At 41.9% G+C, this 27,393-nt stretch overlaps 2 protein-coding genes across 3 annotated transcripts in view; both read left to right on the forward strand.

The window, feature by feature from the left end:
- Nucleotides 1-43: 43 nt before the first annotated feature.
- strn4 (striatin, calmodulin binding protein 4) lies at nucleotides 44-21,591 on the forward strand. The gene is made up of 18 exons (XM_058633750.1): nucleotides 44-497; nucleotides 8,121-8,224; nucleotides 8,387-8,463; nucleotides 9,469-9,547; nucleotides 9,705-9,890; nucleotides 10,395-10,572; nucleotides 12,910-13,066; nucleotides 13,608-13,703; nucleotides 14,042-14,160; nucleotides 14,261-14,436; nucleotides 14,571-14,618; nucleotides 14,708-14,829; nucleotides 15,789-15,956; nucleotides 16,043-16,183; nucleotides 16,308-16,406; nucleotides 16,501-16,587; nucleotides 18,241-18,429; nucleotides 18,952-21,591. Exons 1-17 carry the CDS (start codon nucleotides 198-200, stop codon nucleotides 18,408-18,410), a joined length of 2,307 nt encoding a protein of 768 aa, XP_058489733.1. The 5' UTR covers nucleotides 44-197; the 3' UTR covers nucleotides 18,411-18,429; nucleotides 18,952-21,591.
- Nucleotides 21,592-22,648: 1,057 nt separating this feature from the next.
- prkd2 (protein kinase D2) overlaps nucleotides 22,649-27,393 on the forward strand; it is a 30,821-nt gene continuing 26,076 nt past the window's right edge. Inside the window, exon 1 of one of the 2 annotated variants that reach the window (XM_058634337.1) lies at nucleotides 22,649-23,690. In XM_058634337.1, the coding sequence (XP_058490320.1) occupies nucleotides 23,367-23,690 (324 nt within the window). In that variant the 5' untranslated portion in view covers nucleotides 22,649-23,366. The remainder of the gene's footprint in view (nucleotides 23,691-27,393) is intronic. The other variant, XM_058634338.1, reaches the window with a different exon arrangement.

Raw genomic sequence — 27,393 nt, forward strand, 5'->3', positions numbered from 1 at the left:
TTTGAGAGCGGAAGTGTAGTATTTTATCAACTGAATAGTAATTTTGCTCCGTGCGTGTGAGAAAAGGAAGAAAGGAGGGGAGCCTACGGTAAAGTGCTGCTGGGTAGTACTGAGGGTACGGGGCAGTTTTTGTTATTATTGTTCATACACTGCCCATTTCCACCTCTCCTATCCTGGCGAAAGTTTAAACGGTTAAAATGGAGGCGGACAGATCCGGCGGAGGACCAAACCCGAACTCCGGAGGCGGCGGCAGTAGCAGCGGAGCGGGGCGCAACCCAAACGGGCCCAAAGCAGCACCGGGCCAGGCGACATCAGCTGCGGCGACCGGGGCGATGGCAGCGGCGGCAGCAGCAGCAGCAGGATCGTCGCAGGGTCGGGAGCTGCAGGACGGGGACTCCGCTATGACGCTTCCTGGGATCCTGCACTTCATCCAGTACGAGTGGGGACGGTTCCAGGCCGAGAAATACCGCTGGGAGGCGGAGAGAGACGAACTCAGGGTAAAATCTAACATTTAGTCTACATCTGTACCATTAATCCGGGACAAAGGCCGGGACGGATATTGCAGGAGCTTCTTTAGTATTGCTTTATGACAGTAGCAGTCATTTAAAGGGTGACATTATGCTAACGGGCTAATGTTGCACCATAATCGGTAGTGTTAGTTATTACCAGACGGTAAATACAAATGTTGGGACCGTTTTGTATTTACCTCTAGCGAATGCTCACCAAAACACAAACAGCCAACAGAAGACTTTGAACATAGTAAACCAAACACCAGAAAGCATTGACTCATGTCTTTTGGCCTTCAAATGTCCATGTAATCAGCTACATGCTACACTTGTACGGACAGGACAATTGATTTTATTATTGCACATTACGGTTAAAAAAAAGTTGAAAGTGGTGAATTTCCATTTATAGGACTATCGTGCAAGGGGACAATTGTAAAATCGCTTAAAAAATGGCTTGAATATAATGCCTCCCCAACATACATTTCTAGTGATTTATTTTTGAAGTGCCACAAATGTCCATATTTGTGTGCTTTTCCTGAAAGCTTCAAATGTGAACTAAATAGAGGGGTACTACTTGCATACACAAGCATAAGTTCACAAGACTTGCAATTACATCACCAATCTCAATTATTTCAGTCAGGATAACCGTTTCAGGAAACTTTCATGCTGTCTATGTGTGGAGGTGTTCATCAATGTGTTTATGGCAGTTATATTACTGCCTCCTTCTCTTTCCTTTGCACACCTTTAGCTCCATGGGTGTGGTTACCTCGCGGTGTCTTATTGATGTTTATGTAGGTAAAACATCAAACTTGTACTTGGACCAGACTCCTCTCAAAAAGTCTTTGTTTTTGTCATTTATTTAGGGACGTAAATGGAAACATGGTTAGTAAGTTCCAATGAGGAAAGTAATGGATGATTAAATCTAGACGAAGGCAATGATGCAACATCACCACCAACCAGCCAACCAAGTTTTTATAACCCAAAGGCAAATATCAGCTGTTACGTAGCTGAGCTGCTGTGGTTTAAAGACATGACAATGTCACGCATGTGTATATCTAATGTGTGTATCCTGTTGTAGTTACTGCATTTGAAAATGAAAGGTGAGATATGGACATGGGATCTCTCAAGGAAAATCCACAATGAAATGAGGACTAGTTTGAAGTTTTTGGCCTAGTAAGAGAAAGTGCTCAGGGTGACCTTTGGACATAGGCCTCTGCTTCCTCCATGCACACATCATCTTATCCTTCAGATGAAGACCGCTGAGGTGTAATCTTAACAGATAGTTCTCTGTAAAAGTATGTGGCTGTATGTGCTGGCACTGGAAGCAAATTAACATTTTGAGCTGTCACTCAGATGGATGAATCAGTGCTGTGGTTCAGTGCCATTCACACATTTGTGGCTGAGAATATTGTGAGTCATCTTATCTGCAGTTATACCTTTGTTTTAGAGAATTGCGTCCGTGTTCATTAAGGCCTTCCTTGGCAGTACGGGAAATAGTGAAATAAAACGGTCTATGTGGATGTGTGACTCAGTGGCATAGAAATGCCTGTGAGCGAGGTATGAGTCCTCTAATAGCTCCAGTAATGCAGAGGCCAACAGCAGCAGACAGAGGTTGTACTAAGCAACTGCCCTACTTGCATGTGGGTAACTGTGAGGCAGAGCATTGCTGGACAAGTTCTTGCTTACTCATCAAATTGTTCGAGGATTACGAAATGTTAGGAAAACACATAAACATACAGTATCACAATTCTGTGATAATCAATATATTGCAAGACAATCATAACGAGATCCATCACGATATCTGTCTAACTGACAGAAAACAGAACGTCAGTGAAAAGTTAAAAGTGCATAAAGTCTAACGTGGATGGGGCATCTCTTAACATAGCTTTCTGCGCTATTATCCTGCTGTAAACACCCTCTTCTTTAGCCAGGTAACTTCCAACCAAGTTTCTCTCATTTGTTTCAACAGCCCCGCCGGGAGGAGAAACTGGCAGCTACTGTTTACTTTAGAGCGCCTCAATTTGTTAAGTCAAATATCGTTATTTGCCCTGGCGTATTAATTATCATATTGCACGAGGAAGGGCGACGATATATCACCAAATCAATATTTTGACCCACCCCCAATGTGTATGTTATGCTCAAGCACATCTTGAATAAACCTGGTGTATAATAGACCTTTTTCAATTTCATCACCACTTCGATGTTTGGATAACACCGATCAACATTTTTCACCATTTTCTGACTTTTTATGGACCAAACAACTAACCGAGTAATTGAGAAAATAATGAACAAGACTAATCAATTGTGAAAGAAATAGTTAGTTGCAGCCCCACTGTGTGGTTATTATAGCATTGCTAAAAAAAACAAATTTAATGGTGGCCTTAGACATTTGCACAGCACATGTGGTCCTCCACTTGTAACTTCAATTTGCTTTTAATTAGGTTTGAATATTTTGTGGGGTTCATGTGGCTTGACAGAACCACAGAAATAGACGCATCATCACCTCTTCTCTGTCACTATGCTTCTCACTTTGCCCCAACTCAAGGCTTCGTAGTTATAAATAGGAGGTTGATAAAATATGGATGAACAATAACAAACAGGCCGTGCGCTCTGCTTTTACAGGCGCATGCAGGGAAATGGGAAATGAAAGTCCAAAGCAGGGCACTGCCATGTCCGACATGCCATTAGTACTTGTTACGGCACTTTGTGTATGTGTGCACAATTTCTGCACATGCTCTGGTTTCTCGGGTACAATTAGCGCGGCATCCTGTGCTGAAGAGTGGATCACTGGAGTGCCAGGCTGAAAAATTGACCTAGCTTGCATCTACAACACTCACTGGCTACAAGCCTGTGGCTTTTGTTGTCGGTGTGCTTGGAAGACTATCCCCATGCAAGTGAGCAGACCTTTTGAGTCATTTCTTATACAGTAAGCGACACACTGGACATTCTACTATATTAAAGCCTTTGTATGGCATTTTTGCACTTTCAGTGTTCATATAATAAGTAATGGAGCTGAAATTAAAATCAGTCAGCAACAGCAAAACCATTACTGAAGTTATGACTGTTTGTGTGGCAGTGTGAAAGTCTTTGTCTGTGGCATGAAGTGTCTCTGTGACACATGTGCCATCTGTGAGTCTGGTTTTTGATGTGAATGGGCCACCTGTGTTGCTGTGTCTTCTCCAGTGACAGGCCAATAATTAAGTCCCTTCAAGCTCTGGGCCAGGAGGGACATCCGGGCATGAACATGGGACTGCTGCACAGTAGACAGGTGGCAGTGGTCTTGTCTCGCCACTTGAGAAGCTTTTTTTTTCTCCGTCAAATTACATTGCTGCGGCACAGTTTCTGAACAAGCTCATGGTAAATATTTTATAAAGCTCTCAATGGATGATCAGACTGTGTTGTTCACACTCTTATTCTATAAGAAAAAGAGCAGACCTCCTTATATTCCTCTTTGCGTTTTCAGCTGTTGAGAGCGGCCCAGGTGTCCCCTGGGTACGCGTCTCTAATTAAAATGTCTGTGTTCTCAGCCATGTTGCACACATGATATCCATACATACATAATGTACATAATTATCACTTGAGTTTGCCTCCCACCAACACAGACTTGCTGCACTCCTGTTATCTATTCACACAAATATATCACTTTACCTTTCTTTTTTGTCGTTTTATAAAGTGGGGTGTTTTTTGGAACTTTTAATTCCATTATATCTTATTTCACTTCCAAAAACTTTTGAGGATGTGACTCTCAAGCTAAATACTAGACCCATACTTGCTGTCTAACACTCCGTCAAAGCTCACTGTCCCAGAAATGTTCATTGCTCTACTTGTTGGCACATGGATTCTCTCATGGGGATGAAGGGATGAGGAGCTGGAGGGTGACCAGTGGAGGAGGAAAGCTGCCCTTGACCTTGTTCTGCAGCTATCACAGAGCCCCTGACAGAACAGGCTAAATATTCCAGCTCTCAGTGCTACAACATACTATGGAAAGGTCAGTGGCCACATGAAGGAAAACCCACCCACAGGAAAGAGGGAGGTCAGCTGGTATGACAGGTTTGCTCACGGCAAGGTTTTGTTGTACTTTAGGCTTTGTTAGTTTACCCACTTTAAGAGAAAGGAATTAACCACACTTTGTTGTGGGTTTACTTGATGACATTGGTTGGTTGTATGGCTGGATAGATGTATTTTTATTTCAAAGTATTACCCTCTCAAAAGATATTGTCAGGTTCTTTTTTTGTCTCGTCTTTTTGTCTTTTGACAAGAACATCTTAAATATCTGGTAAGTGAGCCTTGTCCCACTTCTGTTGGCCCAGTTCAAACACAGTAAAAAGGAACGTGTTCCAGTCTGAACCAGGCAAATGGCAGAATATCAAGGACAGGGAAATCTAAAACTCTTCAATGACTTGCCTCTGTCAGATAAAGCGTTTTTACCTACGAGGTAATAGGAACGTGCAGTTGTCTTTGTTTCTAAGGCAGCCAGTTTGTGCTATGATAAATCAATCCACACTTTGCAATTATATTTCTCTCCTAAACCATGTATGTATATTACTATTACTTACTAAAAAGAGGAGCAAGCAAAAGAATGATGTGGATGCTATAGATAAAGAATCGCATTTACAAAAGAACCCTTGACTCACTTATCTGTCTTTGGCTGCCTCTGTGTATCAGGAAATAACAGTTCTTTGCAGCTTGGCTTTACGTATTTGTGCACACAAAGCTTTGTCTCTGTCTTGTCCAAAAAGAAGTGTATTTTGGGCACTGGTGGGAACCTGTCCTCCTAGGAACACAACGTGACGCTGTCTGGCGCTCAGGGTGTGATGCGTTTGTGAGCAGGTTGTAACTCGTCTCTGTGCGAGGAGCTGTCGAAACGTGCACCCTGCCTCCTTAAGGGTGACAGAGACACATTCCACTCCGAAGTTGAAATGATGAGCCTCTTTGCTGATTCAAATCAGTTAGTTCTGGATGTTTATTAGTGTCTTTTGAGCTAAGCGACTGCATTAGTGTTCACTTTTTAATCATTTAATCCATCCATTGTTGATGTACATTAGGGCTAAACGATTTTGAATAAATATCTAATTGCGATTATTTTGACAGGAACTGCGATTGCGATTGCAGAGGGAATCATCATTGTTTCATCATTATTCTCATTTTCATTCAAAAAAAAACTTTAAAAGGATTAATGTGTGATATTTGTGCAGCTCTGTGAGAAACGAATGTGTTCTCTTCAGTCTGTAGAATAAGATTTGTAATAATAATTCATCTAAAATTATATATTGACATACAATATTACGTCTACTGCGATTTGAAAGTTGCAGTAAGCTGTCTTGTGATTTCGATAATTGTTCAGCCGTAATGTACATGCTGAAGTGTAGTACTTCAGGAAACAAAAAAAACCCCACCTCATATCAGGGACTGATTTCTGTGACGAGCTAACAAATCGTAGATTAAAGTGATTGCAGTGAGCAAAAACAGGACACTTGTGTTTACAAGGGATTGAGAATCCAGCAGGATAAGGAACAGGGATGAGGATAAGAATAAAGGAGAACTTTGAACTGTGATAAAGAGCTTTGAACTGTGGAGGGCAGCATTACATCTCTGGGTGTACAGCTTGCCGGAAATTATTAGAAGAAGAGCCACTGAGGAGGGAAGGATTGGCGGGATGGCACTGAGGAAATGAGAGGAGCTTTGAGAGACAGGAAGAATCCAGAAGGATTAAGAAAGGATTAAAGAATGAGAATGAAGGAGAACTTCGGACTGTAATAAAGAGACTGAGGAGTCGGATAGAGAACCTTAAGCTGCGTTGACAAATTTTGAGCTGTGATAAGGAGCTCTAACCTATGATGAAGAAGGATGAGACTGACGGGATGAGAGCTTTGAATGAATGCTAAGAGAAAAACTGTGATAAAGAAGAACTTCAAATGGAACTGCAGATTAAGAACTTCGAACCACGGAGGGCAGCAGCATTACACCACTTAGTGCACAGCCTGCCAACAACTATTAGAAGAAGAAGAAATACAGCAACCCCACACACACCTCCTATTCAAGATCAAAACCAAAAGTGGCCTCATGTGACCTACTTTATTTAGCCTTTTGTGATAACCAATAAATAACAACAATAACAATAATCATTTTATACAACCCAACCCATACTTTATCCCTAGTGCCATTTCCTGATATTTGAACCTCCCACACTGTAACTCTACTTGGCTCACACTACAGTGGAGCTCTGCTTGGCTTGTATTTTGGCAAATTTGTGTCTGGTTGTGTCAGACTGGAACAAGCACTACTGTAAAACATGCAAATGTAAACACAACAGAGCGCACAATTACTATTTGTGTGTAGCTGGGGATCTTCCATTAACTAGCCGCTGTAGCAGCTAACCTTGTGCCTAACCCATGTCTTTTCAACATATACAGTCACCACTCCACACATGGACACAGTTTAATGAGGTATTTTGTCCGGTTGGTTTGGTCAGTACCACATGATGTGTTTTACAACCTCTTCGATCGCGTCTGCAGTGTTGACGTACAAATATAGACAAAAAAAGAAAGTCATCTCCAAAATTGACATGGCATTAATCAGCAGATTATCCCGTGTTACCCCAGCCTTCCTACCTGAGTATATACGACTGTGTGTCTGCGTGTGCTCTTTTCAGGGTGATTGACTATCCGTTCAAGTAGACCGCGTGTCTGCCCCCTGAGATGGTGTTTTTAGACTGTTCTAGTTTTACAGAACAGCATATGCATGTGGGAGCAGACTTGTAGACTCAGACACACGGGTGTGCGCAGACGAAATGGACTGTAAAAAGAAGTTTATCCTCCAGCTCCCGTTGGCACAGAGGGAGAAACGGGGAGAGTGAAAATATGGAATAATTGTATCTACTTGCAAATCACAAGACAAGAATCAGTGTAAAGACAGTTTTTTTCCACTGCAGAATGATCCACATGACATTTGCTTGCCTATGTTGCTCAAAAACACCCATGTGAAATGTTTAACAGTCTTCTGAGTCAAAACCCACCTAAGAATGCTCTTGACAGTGTGGTCACTGTGTATTTTCTTTCCACAAAACCTCTTCATTTGTTCTAAAATGGCAGAAATGGCCGATGAACGACATATCTTTCCTCAAGGTAAGAATTTTATCAGCGTAGCAAGGAAGGAAACGGATGTGAAAGGAGAGAGGACGCACACAAAGGAAGGATGTGTCTTTAAAAGAGGGTATTTGAATTTGGCCGGTCTGTCTCTTGTTTTTGCTCTCCTGCAGATGCGCAGTGAGGGCTTGGTTAGGAGAAGTTAAAAATAAGAGCCCTGTTCTACAACCCTCTACTTACTCCTCTGGGTTCTCAGAAGTCATGGTTGCTATGCTTGTCACATCAAACATCAAACCTCCTCTCTCACACGTCTCCTCCTTGTGATTTCTGTTGATCTCACATCACCTATGTTGTCCTTTACCTATGATTAAGCCAGTAAGAGCTTTCCTATCAACTTGACTTGAGTTATTGCAGTGTCTAAATGGGTTTGACATTTTCTGCATACAGTATATACACCATATTTCTATGGTTATGTGTGTAGTTGTGGCATTGTGGCCGTTCTTAACCATTCTGTGTATGTGTGTTTCAGGCTCAGGTGGCGTTCCTTCAGGGTGAGAGGAAAGGGCAGGAAAATATGAAACAGGACCTGGTGAGGCGGATCAAAATGCTGGAGTATGCCCTCAAACAAGAGAGGTACAACAAAATGTCATTAAACTCCCTGTTTTTCCTCCCGTCTCCTTTCATCTTGTATCTGTTTAGTAACTAGCTATCCTTAGCTATTGTTAGTTAGGCTTAGTGACGGTCTTTGTATTTGCATGTAATGCCGCCCTCATGTGGTCTTTTGTTTGGTTGCAGGGCTAAGCACCAGAAGTTGAAGACAGGAAATGACCAGAGTCCTGGTGACAAAAAAACAGAGACAGAAGCTGAGCCAAGTGAGTTAAATCAAAGCCACTTATAAATACACACAGTGTCCACGGTGTTACGTACACCTTGTTTGGACCTGCTTTTGCCCTCACGACTGCCTAATCTTTCATAGCACAGATTCAACGAGGTGCTGCAAACTTTCCTCAGACATTTTAGTTCATATTCACGCCGTTGCTGCAGATTAGTTGACTTAACATCCATGAAGCAAATCTCCCATGATTCCACCTCACCTCAAATGTGCTCTACTGGATTGAGAGCTCATGCGATCGTGAACTCGTGAACTTTGTGACATGGTGCGTTATGTCACAAAGCTATGGATGATAATCAGGTTGGCTGTGGCATTTAAATAGGTTGGTACTAAGCAGCCCAAAGTGTGCCAAGACATTATCACACCACAGTCTGACCCCACTATTTAAACGGAGCAGCAGGAATCAAGACTCATCAGACCAACGGTTTCCTGTTCTTAGCTGAGAGGAGCTCCAAGTTTTGATGTGTTGTGCATTGAGATTTGCACTCATTTGAGTTACTGTTGCCTTTTATCTCATGTCAAAACAGTCCGGCCAGTCTCCTTTGACCTCTGGCATCACTAAGGCATTTTTGCCCAGATATCTGCTGCTCCCTGGATATTCTCTTTATTCTCTGTTAACCCTAGAGGTGGTTGTGTGTGGGGAATCTCAGTAGATCAGCAGTTTCTGAAATGCTCAGAGCAGCCTTTTTGGCATTAACAAAGTCCCTTAAATCACCTTTCATTCTGGTGGTCAGTTTGAACTTCAGCAGTTTGCCTTTGACCATTTCTACGTGCACTAAATGCATGAAGGTTCCACCATGTGATTAGATATTTGCATTAATGAGCAATTATATATGTGTCCAGTGAGTGTATTTCACTTTGTGTTATTTTGGTAACACTATATCATCTACTTTAATGGTGTCTCGCTCTCCGAAATGTTTCTACTTTCTCTTTTCCTGATCATGCCCCACTGTTACATCACTAGTGACCAATCTATTTTCTGTAGTTCCCAATGGGCCAGCTGAGTCAGATTCAGAGCCAGTCAATCAGATGTCCTGGAAGGAAGGACGTCAGCTACTACGCAGGTAAGCCACCTTTTTTTTTTTTTATCATGTGCTCCTTTTGAACTCGGTACCATACTAACACTTTTCAGCAGTGCTTAATCACTAGCTTTAAATGTGTAGTTGAGGGATTTCGTCAGTATGGGTTTATGTTCTTATGTGCTGTTTAATGTGAATGTAGATATCTGGAGGAGGTGGGTTATTCAGACACTATCCTGGACATGCGGTCTAAGCGTGTGCGGTCCCTGCTCGGGCGAAGCAGTCCGGAAGCCAACGGACCCCCAGCCAGTGAAACCTGCACCGAGCCGGAGCCTCAGACAGGTGGAGAGTCGTTGCTGGTCAGACAGATTGAGGAGCAAATCAAGAGGTGAGACTGTGGAAGCAGACACGCCGTCTTCGCATTGTTATCAGTGGGGAAAATTCACTCATCGTGCCCCGACCTGATTATATATTCCAAGATGTGGCTTACGAAATATTATGGTCTATTGTTATGGAGAGTTATGAAGAAATGTGTAACACTTACATATTACAATACAATTATTGTTCTGTCAAAGACAAAGGAGAGAATTTGACCTCTAGGATATTGCTGTTTGAAAAATTTGACTATCTTTGAAATATTTGAATGATATCATGGTATGCATTGCTGGGAATCAGAAATGCATATAACATGAATACAAAGTGAGGGCCCATTAAATCTGTTAAGGTCGTGTATCTGTTAACCCTAACACTTGATAAAAGCAAAGCCTGTTTAAAAAATGTTATCTGTAATGTAATATACTTTTAATTATATTGTGTTGTGAAGCTGTTGTCCTTAATCAACTCAATTCAACATGCAGCGAGCAGACTCTAAAACGTATGTATCTATTTGTAGGAATGCTGGCAAGGAAAGCTCTAAGGAGCGTCTCGGCAGCTCGGTGCTGGATAAGATCCCCTTCCTGCATGGCTGCGAGGATGACGATGAAGATGACAGTGACGAGGAAGACGACTTCCAAGGCATGGCAGCTGACTGCATCGATGGACCACGCAAGAACAAAAAGTCACGTGTAAAGGTAAGATCGGTGAAAAATGAGATTGAAAAATGTATCACACACTAAGAGATAATTCATATTTTCCTATATACATTTTGTTTATTACTCCAGTTGACCTTCAGTATAGAGGAAGGTTGTTCACTGTTGGACCACTGTTGCCCTCTCTGTCATCTAACCTGCTTAACCCTTAGAACATTTCGGCTGCTTTTTTCCATTACTATGTAAAAACGTATATACAGAGGTGATAAGAATGTGCAATATAGAGTGTCTTACATCCTCTTTTTCAGCACAACCTATAGGCAAGCTGACGACGTGATTTTTTTATTTTTATACACACCTGAGCAAAAAGTACTCGAATGTTTTAAATCTGATTGAATTTGCAAAATTTTGAAATACGCCACATTTCGCTTGGCTCATTTTTTATGAACAAAAACAAAACACAAACGGTCTATTTTGTCACTTCTGCACAAATATCACTACTCTCGGGTTAAAATAAATCATAACTTTGACTCACCAACACGTAAGAACGCGTAAAAATGCATTTTTTGAAAGCCTGAACCCAGGATGTCCATATAAGGACTTGTGTATTACTCCCACTGCAATTTACCAAGGGTGCTCCAGTGGCACAGGTTGGTCAATATAGACTGATGGAGAGAAGTACACAGCATTATCTGTCACACAATCAGCAAATACATCACTCAATTAACACATGTTAATACTCAGTCAGCCCCATTGCATATAGTGTCTTGACTTTTCTTCGTTTATTATTTATCTGTCCTAACTCAGCAATCACTCACATCTTATAACACATAACAATAATATTGATTTTGTCCAATTGAATTATTAATATGGCTGCAACATATTGTAATTGATTAATCGAGGTCAGAAATCATACCACTTTTCAATCAATAAATCCAAATACTATTCGCATCTAATTAAATCAACTTCAGAAACCCCCACAGTTCATGAATAAGTCCAGTCTGGTGTAGTTTTCAACAGTGAAATCCATGTAGTGTAGAATACAGTTGCTAAGTCTACAATGTGTATGTATGGACAACAGCCTCCATATGCAAACAGCTACGAACCAAGTTTCTGGCTTGACCTCACGTGAACTGTTCTAGAAAGCAGAGGCTGTCCTGATAGTTGTCATTCATGCGAGATACGACTGATTTCTGGATTTCCCATTTGTGAATCTAGTAGCCTGGTAGCTTGATGTAAACTAATTTGATGATGTCCAACAGTTGTTTGAAGTGGATTCTTAGGTGCAGCAGCAACTTGAATACGTTCCAAAACTGAGGTTTCAACAAATGTGTATTTTGCTTCATCATAGTGAGCATTTATAGCATCACCACGTTTCCGTTTCATCAGAGGTTAATGGTACTTAAATTCTATTGTACACTGCTGCTGTTTTTTTTGCATCCAGTTCTGCCTTCGACATCTTTGATTTTATGACAGTTTTCTCCATCAAGTCCTGCGTGTTCTTTAACGCAGCAGATTTATCTTCCAGAGCCGCCTTTCCAGCACGTGCCAGTTTAGCAGCAGAAGAAGCGGTTTGGGATGAAGTTAATCCCTTTGATATGTTTGAGTTTGCAGCAGAAGAGTTTTCTTTGATACATTAGATATACTGTCGAACGGCTCAGCTCTTAATTGAGCATTTTGCTCCTTTTTCCCGTGATTCAACCTCCTTTTAAAAGGTAATTGAAATTCATTATTCTGGGCTCATGCCAGTCCACATGACTCGTTCTCCGACTGTGACACAAATTGCACAGAATGATGAGCCTTAATACATTCATCGACCACTTGGTCAATATTTCCACCAGCAGAGATTTTATTTCATTAAGTTTTCTTGTGCGTGCCCCGAGCCTCCCTCTGCGGTTAAATGACTGTAAAAGTTATCCTGCTTCAACAGCAGTCTTGGATTGTTGTGGCATTCTTTGTTTATATATTTGTTGCGACCTTTATTAATTAATGCAGTAATTTGTTCCTTCAAAAATGTAAGTCAATATTTCACCTCGCCGTTCACGGTTGTTTACACAGCGCAGCACATCCGTGTCGCACTATAAACAAATGTGTCACTCAATTATCACGCGTTAATACTCGGTCAGCTCTATTGCACATAGTGTAAATAGCATTTTATTATTTAATCAATCTTAACTTAAAAATCACCAATATCAAACCTCCATCCATGCATCCATTTTTTACCGCTTTATCCTCAGCGGGAGGGTCGCGGGGGCTGCTGTCTCAGCTGACAAAGGGCGATGGGCCCAATAACTAACTTATAACACTTAATAATATTAATGAATGTCCAATTTAGTTATTAATATGGCTTCTGCAAATGTTCTCTGTTCTCTTGGCCAGATGGGAACGGAGCCCATGACCACAGACCTGGACCCAGAGGATGAGGAAGACGAAGATGACTCAGAAGATGCCCTCGGAGAATTCGACTTCCTGGGCTCAGGGGAGGATGGGGAGGGGGCAGGGGAGGCACGGATCTCGGGGGACGGACGGGAGTTAGGTATGCTGTTGCCATAGCAACATCATCAGCACCAGCACTGCCTGAATCACTGCCACCAGTGTATTTGTCCTTTTTGCCCCTTCCCTCCCCCCTTGCTCACCTTTTTATCTCCTACTTCTCATTGTGTCTTGGCATCTCTTCCTGTCAATAAAATCAGCTTCTTTTCCCAACCACCTGTCTCTCTGTCCTGTTTCACAAGCTGTCAGTCTGTGTCTCCTTATAGCTGTCATCTCTGTCTGTAGACGTATTCTCTGTGTTCTGGGGTCATTTCACAGGTTACCACGCATGCTGCCTTTGCTTGTTTTATGTCCACACTTCATTCTTTGAGTCATATTTACACTTTAGCCCCGTGATTTTATTGATTTCATCCTCTTACAAGACGAAGCTGTAAAATCCTTTTTAGTTTGTCATGTTGAAGAATGAATTTTGCCTCCGTCTACATTCGCCTGTGCCATCTGTCCATCTATTGGCCTCTGCGTTTCTTCCTCCATCTCTCTGCATGACTGGATGTTTTGTGTCTCTCTCCTGTTGCCGGGTTCAGAGAACCACAGGAACAAGTTACAAGGCATGATGTCGGACTTCCCCCCTAAACCTGCCCCGCCCCCTTCCGTATCAGGACAAGCTCGACCCTGTGAAGGTAAGACTTCACCACCAAACAAACCCCATAGAAAACCGTAGACTGTCACCTCCCAAGTGTTCTTCCTCAGTCTCCCCTGTGTCCTGCAGGCATAAGAATAGCTTATACAGTCGGACGTTTTAAAGCTGGTTTTCCTTAGTTTTGTTCAATTTCCAAGCCTGCGTAGGAGTAGTTTTATAAAGTTTCTCCCAAACCTATAAATACTGTTCCTTCTGGTACATTGTGTGGGAGTAAGGAAACAAGCTGGATGGACCTTTGCCATTGAGATTTATTGCTATATTTTACTGTCTGCATTTATAGGGCAATGACATGTTGTGCCTTTCTCCCTTAACCTGCAGGTGGCGCCCTGGGCTTTTCCTCTGACGTCTTCATCATGGATGCTGTTGGAGGAGGGGACATGAACCTTGGTGAACTGGCTGATCTCACTGTTGCCAATGACAACGATCTGTCTATGGATGTAATTGCATATTAGTTTTGGTCAATGCACAGTATTGAATTCAGCTTACATGTGCGTCCTTTTAAAATCTGTTGATGTGCACTGTTTTTAAATGTCTCAGATGCAGGATAACAGAGAGGAGTTTAAGAAGACGTGGAACCCACGCTTCACACTACGCAGCCATTTTGATGCCATCCGCGCTTTGACCTTTCACCCCAGCCAAGCGGTGCTGCTCACAGCCTCGGAGGATGGGACACTGAAGCTGTGGAACCTCAACAAGGCCATGCACTCTAAAAAGTAAGATCCCTCAACAATCCACAGCGAGTTGAAGTGAAGAAAATGGAGAATAATGCATTCAGACATTCAGAGCAGAAAACCCACAAATATCAAATCAATGTGAAGAGTGTATTTAAAAGACTGTCCATCCACAGGAACGCAGCTTTGGATGTTGAGCCCATTTATACGTTCAGAGCACACAGGTGAGTTTGGTCCAAGACAAGTGAAACTTCACACCTCGTTCACAAACCTTTCACTAACACATTGTAACCATTCTGTCTGTTTTGTCCAGTGGAGCTGTTTTGTCACTGACCATGGGTGAGGATGGGGAATCCTGCTTCAGTGGAGGTCTAGATGGAACCGTCAGGTGTTGGAAGATGCCAGATCTCAATGTGGATCCTTATGATAACTATGGTCAGTGATTCCCAACTAAGAATTAAGTGTCAAGTAATAATAATGTCACCATTAAGCCAAAAAAAATCTAGTTTGACTGTGGCATAACTCTGATGAGCTTACACAATGTCACATTTAATTGAATCCATAGTGTAGGCTTTTGTTTTCATTTACAGTTGGGGAAACAACATTGTCGTTTACAACTGTCGTAAAATGGGATTTCACAGTGACATGTATTTGTTGACAAGCCAACAATACAAACAATTTATGCTCAGTAGTCCAACAGAAACAGAGCCAGGTCACCCATGGTTGGGTATCACACCAGCGAGTGAAAGCCAGACCAATATTCACACTTGTCTGGCCTCTTATTCTATCACTCTCCCACTTTCTTTTCTTTGTCTCCTCTGACAAAACCCTTGACCTTCTTCCTGTTTTAAGTTGATGCACTATTAACATGATCTTGGAGACATTATTTGAAGGTCCAAATCCATTGTGTTGCTTGCACAACATTTAATGGTGAAGCTGAATATCACTCACATCACCTTTACCTTCCAAGTGTATTGGAGAACCTATGTAGTTTGCAACAAAACTCAAAAGATATTTATAAACATGGTGGTTTTTAATCTTTATCTTTAATGTTTGCCAAATGAAGATAGTTTCCCCTACATTTTACACACTGGACCTTTAAGGTCTGGACTCTGGTGGCCAATCCATGTGCCAATCATGCTCCCTGAACCATTCTTTCACAGTTTTAGACATGGTCATCTTGGAATATGACCAACAATCCTGGTCATTTAGTATATTTAGGTATTTAAAATGTCTTTTTATTGCTGACCAACTGAAGCAAGTAGATTATAGACAGCTTATAAAACAGCCCCACAGAGTTGTTAGTTTGGCAGCAAGTGAAATAATGTATGTGACTTAATCTTTTGGCCAGGGAGCGTATGTTCTTTTTTTAATACCAGTGTTTGTGCATTCAGATCCCGGCATTGAGAGCAGTGTACTAGCAGGCCATGAGGACAGTGTCTGGGGTCTGACCTACTCAGCAGTTCACCACCGTCTTGCTTCATGCTCGGCTGATGGCACCATTCGCATCTGGGACCCTCAGAACTCGGCTCCCTGCCTGTCTGTCTTCAATAAGGAGAGAGGTAGTTGCCTTTGTGTTGTGACTCACCTTTGACATTTGGTTTAGTGTCTGTGTTCTACAACTTTGTGTTCCTCTGTCTTATCTCAGAGCGTGGAACACCCACCTCGGTGGCCTTTGTGGCTGTTGACCCCAACCAGGTGGTGGTTTCATTTGATGGCGGCGAGACATTGCTCTATGACCTTAACACAGAGCAGAGCATCACTGCGCTAGAGACACAGACCAAGGATGGTATGATGTGAACACAATCCCCAATTTGTAACCGTAAATTATAAAGAATGCAATTTAAATTGATATTTAGATGAATCAATACTGCATACTAGATCAGAATGTTGCCGTTTGTCTCCTTTCACAGGCAGTGAGCTGATCAACAGAGTGGTCAGTCATCCGTCTGAGTCTGTCTCCATCACTGCTCATGAAAACCGCACCATCCGCTACCTAGACAATAAGACGGGTATATTTCTTCCAGTTAACTGATAGTTTCCACTAGTTATTTCAGGGGATGTAAATGCATCTAAATGAGCTTGTTTTGTTCTGTGTTTATACAGGTAAAGTTGTCCACTCAATGGTGGCTCATCTGGATGCAGTCACTTGTCTTACTACAGACCCTAAAGGCACTTACCTCATCTCTGGCAGTGAGTACCACTCTTACCCTTATTCAGACAGACAGACAGACAGACAGACAGACAGACAGACGACTTTATTAATCCCTTTGGGAGGTTCCCTCGGGGAAATTAACATCTCCAGCATCCACACACAGCACTGTTAAAAATAGAGAGTAGAATAAAATAAGATAAGAATAAAAATAAAAATAAAAATTAAAATGAAAATAAAAATGAAAGTGACCCATGCTATATATATGTATGTATACCTACATACACACAACACCTATATATATATATATATACATACATACATACATACACATCTACATGTATACACATACATACATACATACATATACACATACACACATATATACATATATGTATATACATACATATACACACATAGGTACACACACACACCTACAGTTTTATTGCACATGTCTATGGTTTTATTGCACATGTCTATGGTTTTATTGCACATGTCTATGGTTTTATTGCACATGTTATTATGTTATTGTTGTGGTTGTACTGTTTTTTTTTTGTTTGCCCTCCTCCCTCCCAGTGAGGAGTTGTACAGTTTGATGGCCCGGGGGACAAACGAGTCCCCCAGCCTGTTGGTCCTGTACTTGGGGAGGAGCAGCCTGTTGCTGAGGCTTCTGTGGCTCCTCTGGCTGCTGATGACAGTGTGCAGAGGGTGGCTGGCATTGTCCAGGATGCTCAGCAGTTTGTCCACAGTTTTTCTCTCTGCCACTGTCACCAGAGGGTCCAGCCTCATTCCTACCACCGAGCCGGCCCGCCTGATGAGTTTTTCCAGTCTGTGGAAGTCTGCCTTAGTTGTGCTCCCGCCCCAGCACACCACGGCGTAGGAGAGAACACTGGCAACCACAGACTGGTAGAACATCCATCAGAATATGGGCTTCTTTAAGGATAATTAAATTCTATAAATACTATACATTATGATCTTACTACTTGCAAGATCATCATTCCTGTAGAGACAGCTTGTTTTATACAGAGTCCGTTTTATATAAAAGAGATTAGGAAAAAAAACCTTCATAGGGATTTGTTCAATAAAGGATAGAAAACGCCTTTCTTACCAACAAACTCAAGTAAAGGAAACTCAAACCTTCTGTTCAATCTTGGCTAAAGTTGCAGGGACATGCATTGCAGAAGAAGCCATTCATGGAGGCTCTGTTCAGACGTGGTAATCACATCCATCCTCAGAGATCTGATGGCATGTGAGAAGTACCAAGTTCAACTGTTCACACCTGGGATCAAAATACATCCTGGATGCGTCTTCTGTGACCACATGAGATCAGATCTGGTTTCCCCCGCCCTATGTTCAAATACTTCTGGATGTCATGGCTGTATGAGTGACAGAAAGAGACGATTAGGAGATGGGTGAAGAAAAGCTGAGTGCGGTAAAGCCCTGCTCATGCTGCGGTTACATAAAATACGATTTTAATAATTAGATCAGTGTAAAAAAAATATGGGTCAGAGGGTGTCAACTAAAGAGGCCGTTGCAAATGTGTATATGTTATCAGATTGGAGGAAGAATTCAGGATGCTTTGAATGTGTTCACACCTGTGCTTAGCGCTGACGTATGTAAATATCAGGTCTAGCGTTTAAGTCTAGCTAACCTGTACATTGTCTTTGTTTCCACCTTCTCGCTGTCCCCTGCAGGCCATGACTGCTCGGTGCGTCTGTGGATGCTGGACAACAGGACATGTGTGCAGGAGATCACAGCCCACAGGAAGAAGCACGATGAGGCTATTCATGACGTGGCCTTCCACTCCTCTCAGCCGTTCATTGCCAGTGCTGGAGCAGATGCACTTGCCAAGATATTTGTGTGACAGCGCTGTTGTCATCCTGGTAAGATGAAGGAGTGGAGTCTGTGTGGAGGGGTGCAAGACGAGGACAGTGTGGTCTCAGATACATGAATTCACCCTTAAGGCTTTGTCTTCCAGGTTATTATGTCCTCAGGAGTGAAGGTAATTGGTAATTGTTCTTGCTTGAGTTTTCATGAAGACATTTCGCCTCATATTCAAGAGGCTGAAGATGAAATCTTCAGACTTTAAGATAACTCAAGCGATTCCACTTCTCCTGAGGACCATATGCGCTTGTCCAAGTGTACCTGATCCTTCATTGTGATTTAAGATAACAGCTGCCTTTGGGGACGTTAGATTTGACCTTACCTTACACCTACAGTGATAACAAATCCTGGACTGGGCATCCCAATAGAGGTCCAGACAAACATTAGCTCACATGGTTGAATGATGACATGTACCTCATGAGGACCATAGTGGACACTAGCTGACTTACAGATGTACAAACTAGAATTTGCTGGTCTGTCTGCTGTTCTAATTGTGTTTACTTCCCTTTTCTCCCTTTTAGAGTCCTATAACCACAACTGGGCCAAAGGAGTGGATAAACTTCACCTACCTACACACACACACACACACACACACTGTCCTGCGCCCTGCCGGCTGGGTCACCACCACAGGACATCACCTCCCCTCGATTCCTCACTGTTCTCTGATGCCTCACTGACTTCTTGTAATACTAATCACACATGTTTTTTCAACTTTAACTGCGCTGTTTTCAACAACAACAAAAAAGAGAAAACGTATGTCTGGAGTAACACTTTTTCTACACTACAGTATTGTTCAGCTTTTTTTCCACCCCTCAGCCTGCCAGTGGTTTTTGCAAAGCACCATTTGTGTGTGAACTGCTGACAAACTTAACAGAAAACCACAGTGGAAACACTCCCAGTGCACACAACACACAAATGCTTGGTTGCATTCGAGTTTTTTTTTTTTTTTTTTTTAAATCGCTGCAAACTTGTTTATCTATGATACTCATACTGTACGGAGGCATGATTTAAACAGTAAGACAGAAACACCTGACCAACCTCTGCATTGGACAACAATGTATTACATTCCAAAGACTCCAGGGGAAGTGTGTGTGTGTGTGTGCGTGTGTATGAGAGAGAGAGATGTTGCATTTGGGGGTTGGAGTATGTTTAACTTAGGTATGTGTGATCTAAGGAGGCGCAAAAAATGATCACTAACCAGTGTTTAAACGGATAGCTTTAATTTGAACTTCATCGCCAAGTCATCGATTCTCATTGTGTGTCTGGATATTTAAGTGTCCCCATGATTCTGCCTCTAATTTTACGAGTGTGTGTGAGAGAGAAAGGCTATCTTGTACAATCCACTGTATGAGGTAAATGTACATATTTACTCAAGCAAGGTCCATTTCTACAAATGTCCAGTTTGAGCTCTCCTTTGCAGACAGGTGGCGTCACACCCCTGTGAACTGGTTTAAAGATGGATATCATGGGAGCACAGTTTGTAGGCGACAGGGGCGTGTCCGTTTTTATTCTCTCAACTAATGACTGAGTGTGTCTTTTGTCACTTTTTACTGTACAAAAGAGAGCGAGCGAGTGAGTGTGTGTTTGTATACGCACTAGTTATATCATGGTGCTATGAAAGACCTTGTCAGTCTTGAGTCAGAATCAGGGACATGTGGTGTGTGTGTGTGTGGGAGAAAGAGATTGTGTTTTTTTTACATATCGGACGACAGATGTTCATCGAGTCAATTCACTTTTACACTAAGTTGTTGCGGTTCCGTCATTTCACTAACGGTGGTCACGTTTCAGAATCAACACTCGTGTTAATGTCTCTCATCAGAGGGATGTGGCTAATGTTGACAGCAGTGGGTTCAGGTCTGAGGAGTGTACAGAGCTGAGGATTATTATATCACAGTGAGGACCACATGGACTGAAATTAAGTTCTTAAGGTGTTCTTGTGGTTCCCCTTTTTTTTTTTTTTTTTTTTTTCCTGCCAGTGTGTAGGCATATAGACATGTATTTATTCAGGCTTTCGGTTGTGTGTTTGTGATTCCCTCTTCTTGTTTGATGTGCATCAGTTGCTCGTTACCCAGTGAGGTAAGGATGGGAAGATGGACTCTGTAGAGACATGTAGCCCCAAAAAAACAGAAGGAAGGGGGAGAAAAGAAACAAAAAAATATAAACAAAACTCTACTTTTGTTAAAGAAGAGTAACGTGATTCAGCAACTAATCTGTCTTGCTGAGTCAGTACAGTTTTGCCATTTGTAAAATGACCCAGACAAGTAGCCAGGAGGTGATAGTTTTCTCCAAACAGGGTGTTGGACTCCGCTGCATATCCTTTTTTTTTGCATCTACATTATAATATACAGCTCCTGGACATGATGTCCTGTTATCACATGTAATAACAGTTTGGCGGCATGTTGCACTACATCAAACGGTGGATGCTGTTTCTTAGACACAGGGTGCAGAGAAAAGGTTTGACACGTGTTTCTAGTACAATCAGGAGTAAATACTACATGTGTAAAAGCTGCTGTGGCTCACAGTTTATTTTCTTTCTTTCTTTTTGATAGTGAGGATAACTGATGTTTAAACTACTGTGTCCCCTCTTAGAATCAAGACAAATCAGTATGACACAAGAAAAAAAAAAAAGAGGCTGCGAATGACAACTAGAGATGCCAATATGTGCAGTAAATGTCCACCATTTCTTTGTTTTTCTTTCTTGCATTCTTTTCTTTTCAACTATGATTATTAAGATGTAAGAATACTGTAGTATTATAAGTGAACCATTCTTCCTTGCTAGGCATAGAACTTGCTTGTGATTGATAATGGCAATGTATAACTTGTACAAAAGCAAAATAATTAAAACTTTTGAAAAATGAAAAAAAAAAAGTAAAACTGTTACCAGTCAGAGGCCAAGGTACAGGACTCTCATTTCTTTGTGTTTTTATTTTTTTATTAGCAATTTATCACTGTGTGATATTTTGTACATCATATTAAGCTGTATTCAAACTGTTTTCCTCTAACTACAAGCGATAAGAGACCTGCCTTTTATTAATTTTGTCTTCTATATTTTTGAACTGCATTCTAGCTTGTATCGGATGACTTTCCCTTTTTTTTGTTTACGGGTCCTTTTGTTGTATGTCATTAAGGAAGAAAAAAAAATGAAGATTTTTGTACAGTGATATTGACAGTTCTTTGTCGTGTCGTCTTTCTTGTTTTCAGGGTTGACAAACAGAAACAACAAGAAGAATTATGGTACTACTCTTTACTCTTTAATGGAATACAATTCTAAAATTGTATTTTGTAAAATAACATAGTAAACAATGAGAAGTCAATTGGGATTAGATACAAAGAACCCCTTCTTTATTCTTTCATTATTGAAGGTCAGCATATCAAAAGAATCTATTTTTCAGTAGACCATGTTTCCATATATGCTATATGATCACAGTAACATGAACATGTCTCCTGTCCTGTGACTCAAAGCACCTGGACTATTTATATGTATCCAACTTTACCAAACATTGCCCTCTTGTGGTTGAAAACACAACCCTTTAAAAAAAACATTGTTTACAGCTATTGAGTACAGTGGACTGTTCAGCTAGATTTAATGATCATTTTGATCATCACAGTAGTCTATAAAGGATCCAGGAAGAGGATTAACCTTGTGTGGTTTTCCACTTTCCATACAGCGTCTGCATCTATTGAGGTTTTCTCGATTTAAGGCAGAAAGTCACATTTTCAGTTACAAAAGATGAGTTAAGTCATGCTGATGATGATGATGATGATCGCCATGTGCACTGTTCATTCTGATTCACCTAAATTACGTCACCTTAATTTGACTGAACTCTTCTGTCAGCCCTGCATGAAAACAACAACACAATTGCAGAAAGAAAAGATGCTCCAGATTCCAAAGAACTGGAGGCAATATAGTTTCACACAGGGACAAAGAGAGGCTACAGTAGCACGCAGGAAGATGAAGAAAAGATGGGAGGGGTTTTTTGGAGTGTGGAGCTGCCCCTCGGGCAATGAAAGAGGATCTTTTTCTGGCCCCTTAACTGGGAAGGCGAAAACACACAAACCCAAATCAAGGAACTGGAGTGAGAAAGAGGAAAGGGAGGACGGTAACTTCGGGAGTATGGACTCAGAGGGCGGGACTTGGTGACAGTCTGTTGGTGTAAGGCTGTGTCAGTCATTTCACTTCCTTCTTGGCTGTGGCAAGATCATAGACGAGAGGGCGGGGGGAGGGGTGAGGGAGGTAACCTTACACAGATCTCTTGCTTTTACACAGAAAACACTGAACTGGGGCTGAAACTGAAACAGGGCAACACAAAAAAGTGTGTAGGCTCTTGCTCTCCTTCTTTCTCACAATTTCCTGTTCAAGGAGGCCATTTTGTAACTTAGCTGGAGGAAGAGCACAACAAAGTTTTTTTTTGTTTTGCTGTGTGTGTTTGTTTTCTTCCCTCCCGAAGTTTCATAATCAACGTTGGACTTTCTCCTCTGCAGAACAACTTGTTCGGACAAGGGAAGGTGAAGTAGGAAAGAAGGTGGTAGTGTCTGTGTGTGTGTGTGTGTTTCATGAATCTCTCTCTCACACACACACACGCACACGCTCACGCACACCGCTCATGCTTGTCATGCCTCGACAATAAAAGAAGTTTGACAGCGAGGGAGTCAGAGCGACAGAAGTGACAGTAGAGAGGACAAACTACCACTTCCTGGATAAGGATTTCTTCCTTTATCCACTGTGGGAGTGGGTGGACAGAAGACCCACAGCAACCAGGACTCAACTTAGTGTGTGTTCATGCTTCAGTGTGTGTGTGTGTGTGTGTTTCTCGTTCTCCCCCACTGACGGAGTTTGAATGAGCGTGGGCTTCCTGGCAACTCTACACTGCACCTGGGCGTGTGTTTGTTAGTCTGTATGTTGAGAGCTTCGGGCAGCCGGCACACAGGAGTCTGAATGGCTAATGCAAGCCCTTGTATGCCCTCTGGGCCCATGCCACAGGTCTTCTTCCCTTCTGCGGGCTCCTCACCACCGTCTTCAAATATGATGCAGCAGGCACCCATATCCATGCCCACGGTGCCCACTCAGGGTGGATTTCCTGTGATGGAGCTGGCAGCAGGACAAGCACCTGGTGGGGCTGTGATACCCTCACTGCCTCCTACTCCAGCTGGGGTTTCCTTCTTCATCCAGATTGGCCTGACGAGAGAATCTGTCCTGATGCCCCTAAGTGCTGACCTGGCCTATGTCAAACAAATCGCCTGCTCCATTGTTGACACCAAGGTAGGAACCTGTGTGTTTGTATGTGTTGGTGCATGTCAGGTTAAGTTCCAGGAGGAAGGCTGTTCATGTGCTATGCCCTTATGATACACTAAAGCTGTGTGTCACCCCCCAAAACACTTGTTTACACCAGGGGTGTCGGACTTATTATAATTCTGGTGCCATATACAGCACAGTTTAACAAGAAGAAAGGACATTTATTGAAGTATCTTTTTACAAAACATATTATGAACAACCTGAAATTTCTTGAGGGGAAAAAAGTGCAATTTCAACAATATTACACCTAAGTTAACCATTTACACATGTGCATTACTACTTAATACAGATCACCGTGGATCTACAAAGGCACAACACATTCAATCTCAGGTGTCTGGAATTGAAAAATATAGTATTTCACATTATTATTAGAAATGTTCACAAATTCATCCTGCGGGCCGGTTCTGGCCTGTGGGCCATGTGTTTGACACCCCTGGTTTACAATCTACTGTTGTCATAAGTAAAGGAAACAGTTCCACTACACGAGAGTTCTAAATGTGTGTGAAATGAAAGCAGTATCAGACTCGGAGGAATGTACAAAATGTCACATTTTGGTTTTACAATTATAATTACAGTAATTACCTATTCTCCCTCACACCCTTGGCGGAAAAAACTGTGCTATTATGCTTTGTGGTTCGCAGATTCTGATGGGTTTTAGCATTAAAAAGACAGACAGTCAGTCAGTTTCATTCTGCTTGTCATCCAAGGGCAAAACATGCCTTGTACCTGTAATGGCTGTTTTGTAATTTAACACAAAAGTAAATTTGTCGGAGTGAAAAACATCTCCTCACAGTTGGTGGCACAGTGTTGCAGCGTTATGCACTTTTGCCTCACGGCATAAAGGATCGGTGTTCAAACCTGCCAAAGAGCCGGGCCTGCTTCATGTGTAGTTTGTATTTTCTCATTGGTTTCCTCTGGGTGCTATGGTTTCCTCCCACAGCCCCAAATCATATTGGTTAAAGTTATTGGGTGATTTATAGTCTCTGCTCAGTGGTCCTGAAAGTCTATGACCCTTTTTAGCTTCGGATGTTCTGATGTCAGTGCAACCTTAGACATTTGCATTTCATGCCAAAAGAGCATACTAGGCCACATTTAAAATGACAATTTATTTATTTTTTAAGTGTGATTGTAGGATGTATTGACACATTATCATCACTGACAGCAGAACATGCTGGCAAACAAGCCATTGTGAACCAGCCCAGGACACTTGCACACACTTGCGCTTGCCTATGATGACTGTGAAAAAAAAAAAAGCCATTTGACATAAGGCTCACCTAATTAAACCTACATCTATTAAAGTCTATGATATATTAAGAATATGTTTGCAGGCTTTTGCGTTTGGAAACTGAAGCTTGTAAACTTGTATACTGTAATAGACATCCTCTTTTCAATAGGAAGCAGCGAGTGTTAGGGTATATATGGCCTTCTCGACAGTAACGGACCAGCAAGCATACAGACTGCTGAGGTTATTTGGAATAACATAAGCGGGGGATAATTTAATCCTAAATTCAGGTGGTAGTTTGAGCTGGCCATGTGTTTTAATTAGTCTGGCAGGTGATTCGATTTGCAGATTTCCACTGCCTCACAGAGCAGCTTTGTAAAACTCCCCACAACAGCAAATCCTACAGGAAATACTGGTAGCACTCTGCAGCCACGCTGATAATCTGTTTTTATTTGTGCCTTGTTTCGTCCCTTCATACGAGTTGTTCCTTGTTATGAACTCAGTTGGAATTTGTTGATCAGTCAGTCACAGTATTTTGTCGCTCTCTTCTAACGTGTATTCATATGATGATATGCACGCATCTGCCTGTGACTTCACTGTTCCCCTTTTTATATATGTAGTGCAATGCTTCTATGTAGGTTTGTCTTTTTACATTCAGTTCCATTCAGACCCTTGTATCTACGATCTCCTTGGCCATAATTGGAGCTGTAACTCTTCTTTCGGCTTCTCCCTTTAGGGGTTACCATGGCGGATCATCTGCCCCCATCTTGCCCTGTCCCTTGTGTCTGTCCTCATGTTCTCCTTCACAACATCCATGAACCTTCTCTGTGGTCTTTCTCTTTTTGTCCTATGCGGCTGCTCTATCTTCAGCATCCTTTGTCCAATATATTCACTGTCCGTCCTCTGTACATGACCAAACTATCTCAGTCTTGCCTCATTTATTGTATTGCCAAACCTGTCAACCTGAGCTGTCCCTCAATTATGCTCAATTCTAATCCTGTCCATCCTGGTTACTCCCAGCAGACATCTCCTCATCTTCAGCTCTGACACCTCCACCACCTGCCCTCTGTCTTTTAGACAGTGCCACTGTCACTAAGACATGCATCATAGCTCACTAACATCTTGTAGACCTTCCCTTTCACGTTTGCTGCTATTCTTCTGCCACACATTCCACCCTGCCTGCACTCTCTTCTTCACCTCGCTGTCCATTGCTTTGAAAGGTTGGTCCCAGGTATTTAAACTCGTCCACTTTCACTTCCGCTACCACTACTCTCTGCATCTTCACTGTACCACCTGTCTCACTGTCATTCACACACACAGGTATTCTGTCTCTGCAGTGCAGACCTCCACTTCTTCTCTCTACTTCTCCATCAGCACTCCCAAGGCAGATATCGCATCTATGGTACTCTTTCTTGTCGTGTCACCCATACGATTGCTTACTGGTCTCCACTTCTTTCCTCCATTGAGCCATTGAGCAACTCTTTCTCATATCTCCATGGTGTGGCTGATCAACTTTATACATCTGTGTATCGGTACCACTACACTTCCTCATTCCTCAGGCATTTTCTTGCTCCCCAAGAGTGTGTTAAACAATCTGGTCTGTTCAAAAAGTCCACTGTTCTCTCTACTAGACATCTCCATACCTCAACAGTTGACATACTGTACATCTGGACCAAATGCCTTTCCACATACTATTCATGGCTGCCCTTACTTCCTCCTCCTTACTAATGTTCTGCACTTCAGAGTTGGGTCACTTGTTAGAACATCTCTGTCCTTACCCTGTTGCACATCCTCTCCAGCTCTGTCTCTCTGTCCAGCCAATCAGCAGAGGTTTTATGCCAGATACCTCTCCTGACACAGCCCTCACCTTAAATCTTGGGTTTGGGCACGGCAAACCTGAGGCTATGTTATAACTAAAGTTATATCATGGCCACAATTACACAGATAATGGTAATGCTCAGTAAGACTTTGTCTGTATTTTTAGACCTATAGAGAGCAATGTTGACTCCACAGCAGGACCTTAAATACACAGTGGACACCAGTTTGTGGTTCCTGCCCCACAGCATCACATTTAGGAAATAAGTTAACTTTTTCTTTTCCACTGTTTTCATCATTTTCACTCTCTGTGTCCTCATGACAGGACAGTCGTTCAAGATATCTGTCCAAACAACAGCTGTGTTAAAATTCAAGAGAAGATTTATCGCACTTTCAAAAGATCCTTAATATGTGAGAATGAATTATTGGGGAGATGTGTATAAAACATCTAGATTATATGGTCTATAGAATTTTTTTTTTTCCAAATTATAATTATAATATATTATAAATGTAATCAATAATTTGAACTTACACTATAGGTAATATAATAAGCTTGGAACTTGACGTTTGGATATGGTCCAGTGCTGTGTTTGTATCTCCCTGGCTTGTCTTTCTGTGTGGACTTTACATGTT

This window comes from Solea solea, chromosome 7 (genome assembly GCF_958295425.1).
Source record: "Solea solea chromosome 7, fSolSol10.1, whole genome shotgun sequence".
Classification (NCBI taxonomy): domain Eukaryota; kingdom Metazoa; phylum Chordata; class Actinopteri; order Pleuronectiformes; family Soleidae; genus Solea; species Solea solea.

Bases quoted from the DNA above. Each gene is read 5' to 3' on its own strand.
- strn4 (XM_058633750.1), top strand. From the start codon at position 198: ATGGAGGCGGACAGATCCGGCGGAGGACCAAACCCGAACTCCGGAGGC. The intron at 13,704-14,041 runs GTAAGACTTCAC...CTTAACCTGCAG, and splicing joins ACAAGCTCGACCCTGTGAAG to GTGGCGCCCTGGGCTTTTCC. The intron at 16,184-16,307 runs GTATGATGTGAA...CTCCTTTCACAG, and splicing joins AGAGACACAGACCAAGGATG to GCAGTGAGCTGATCAACAGA.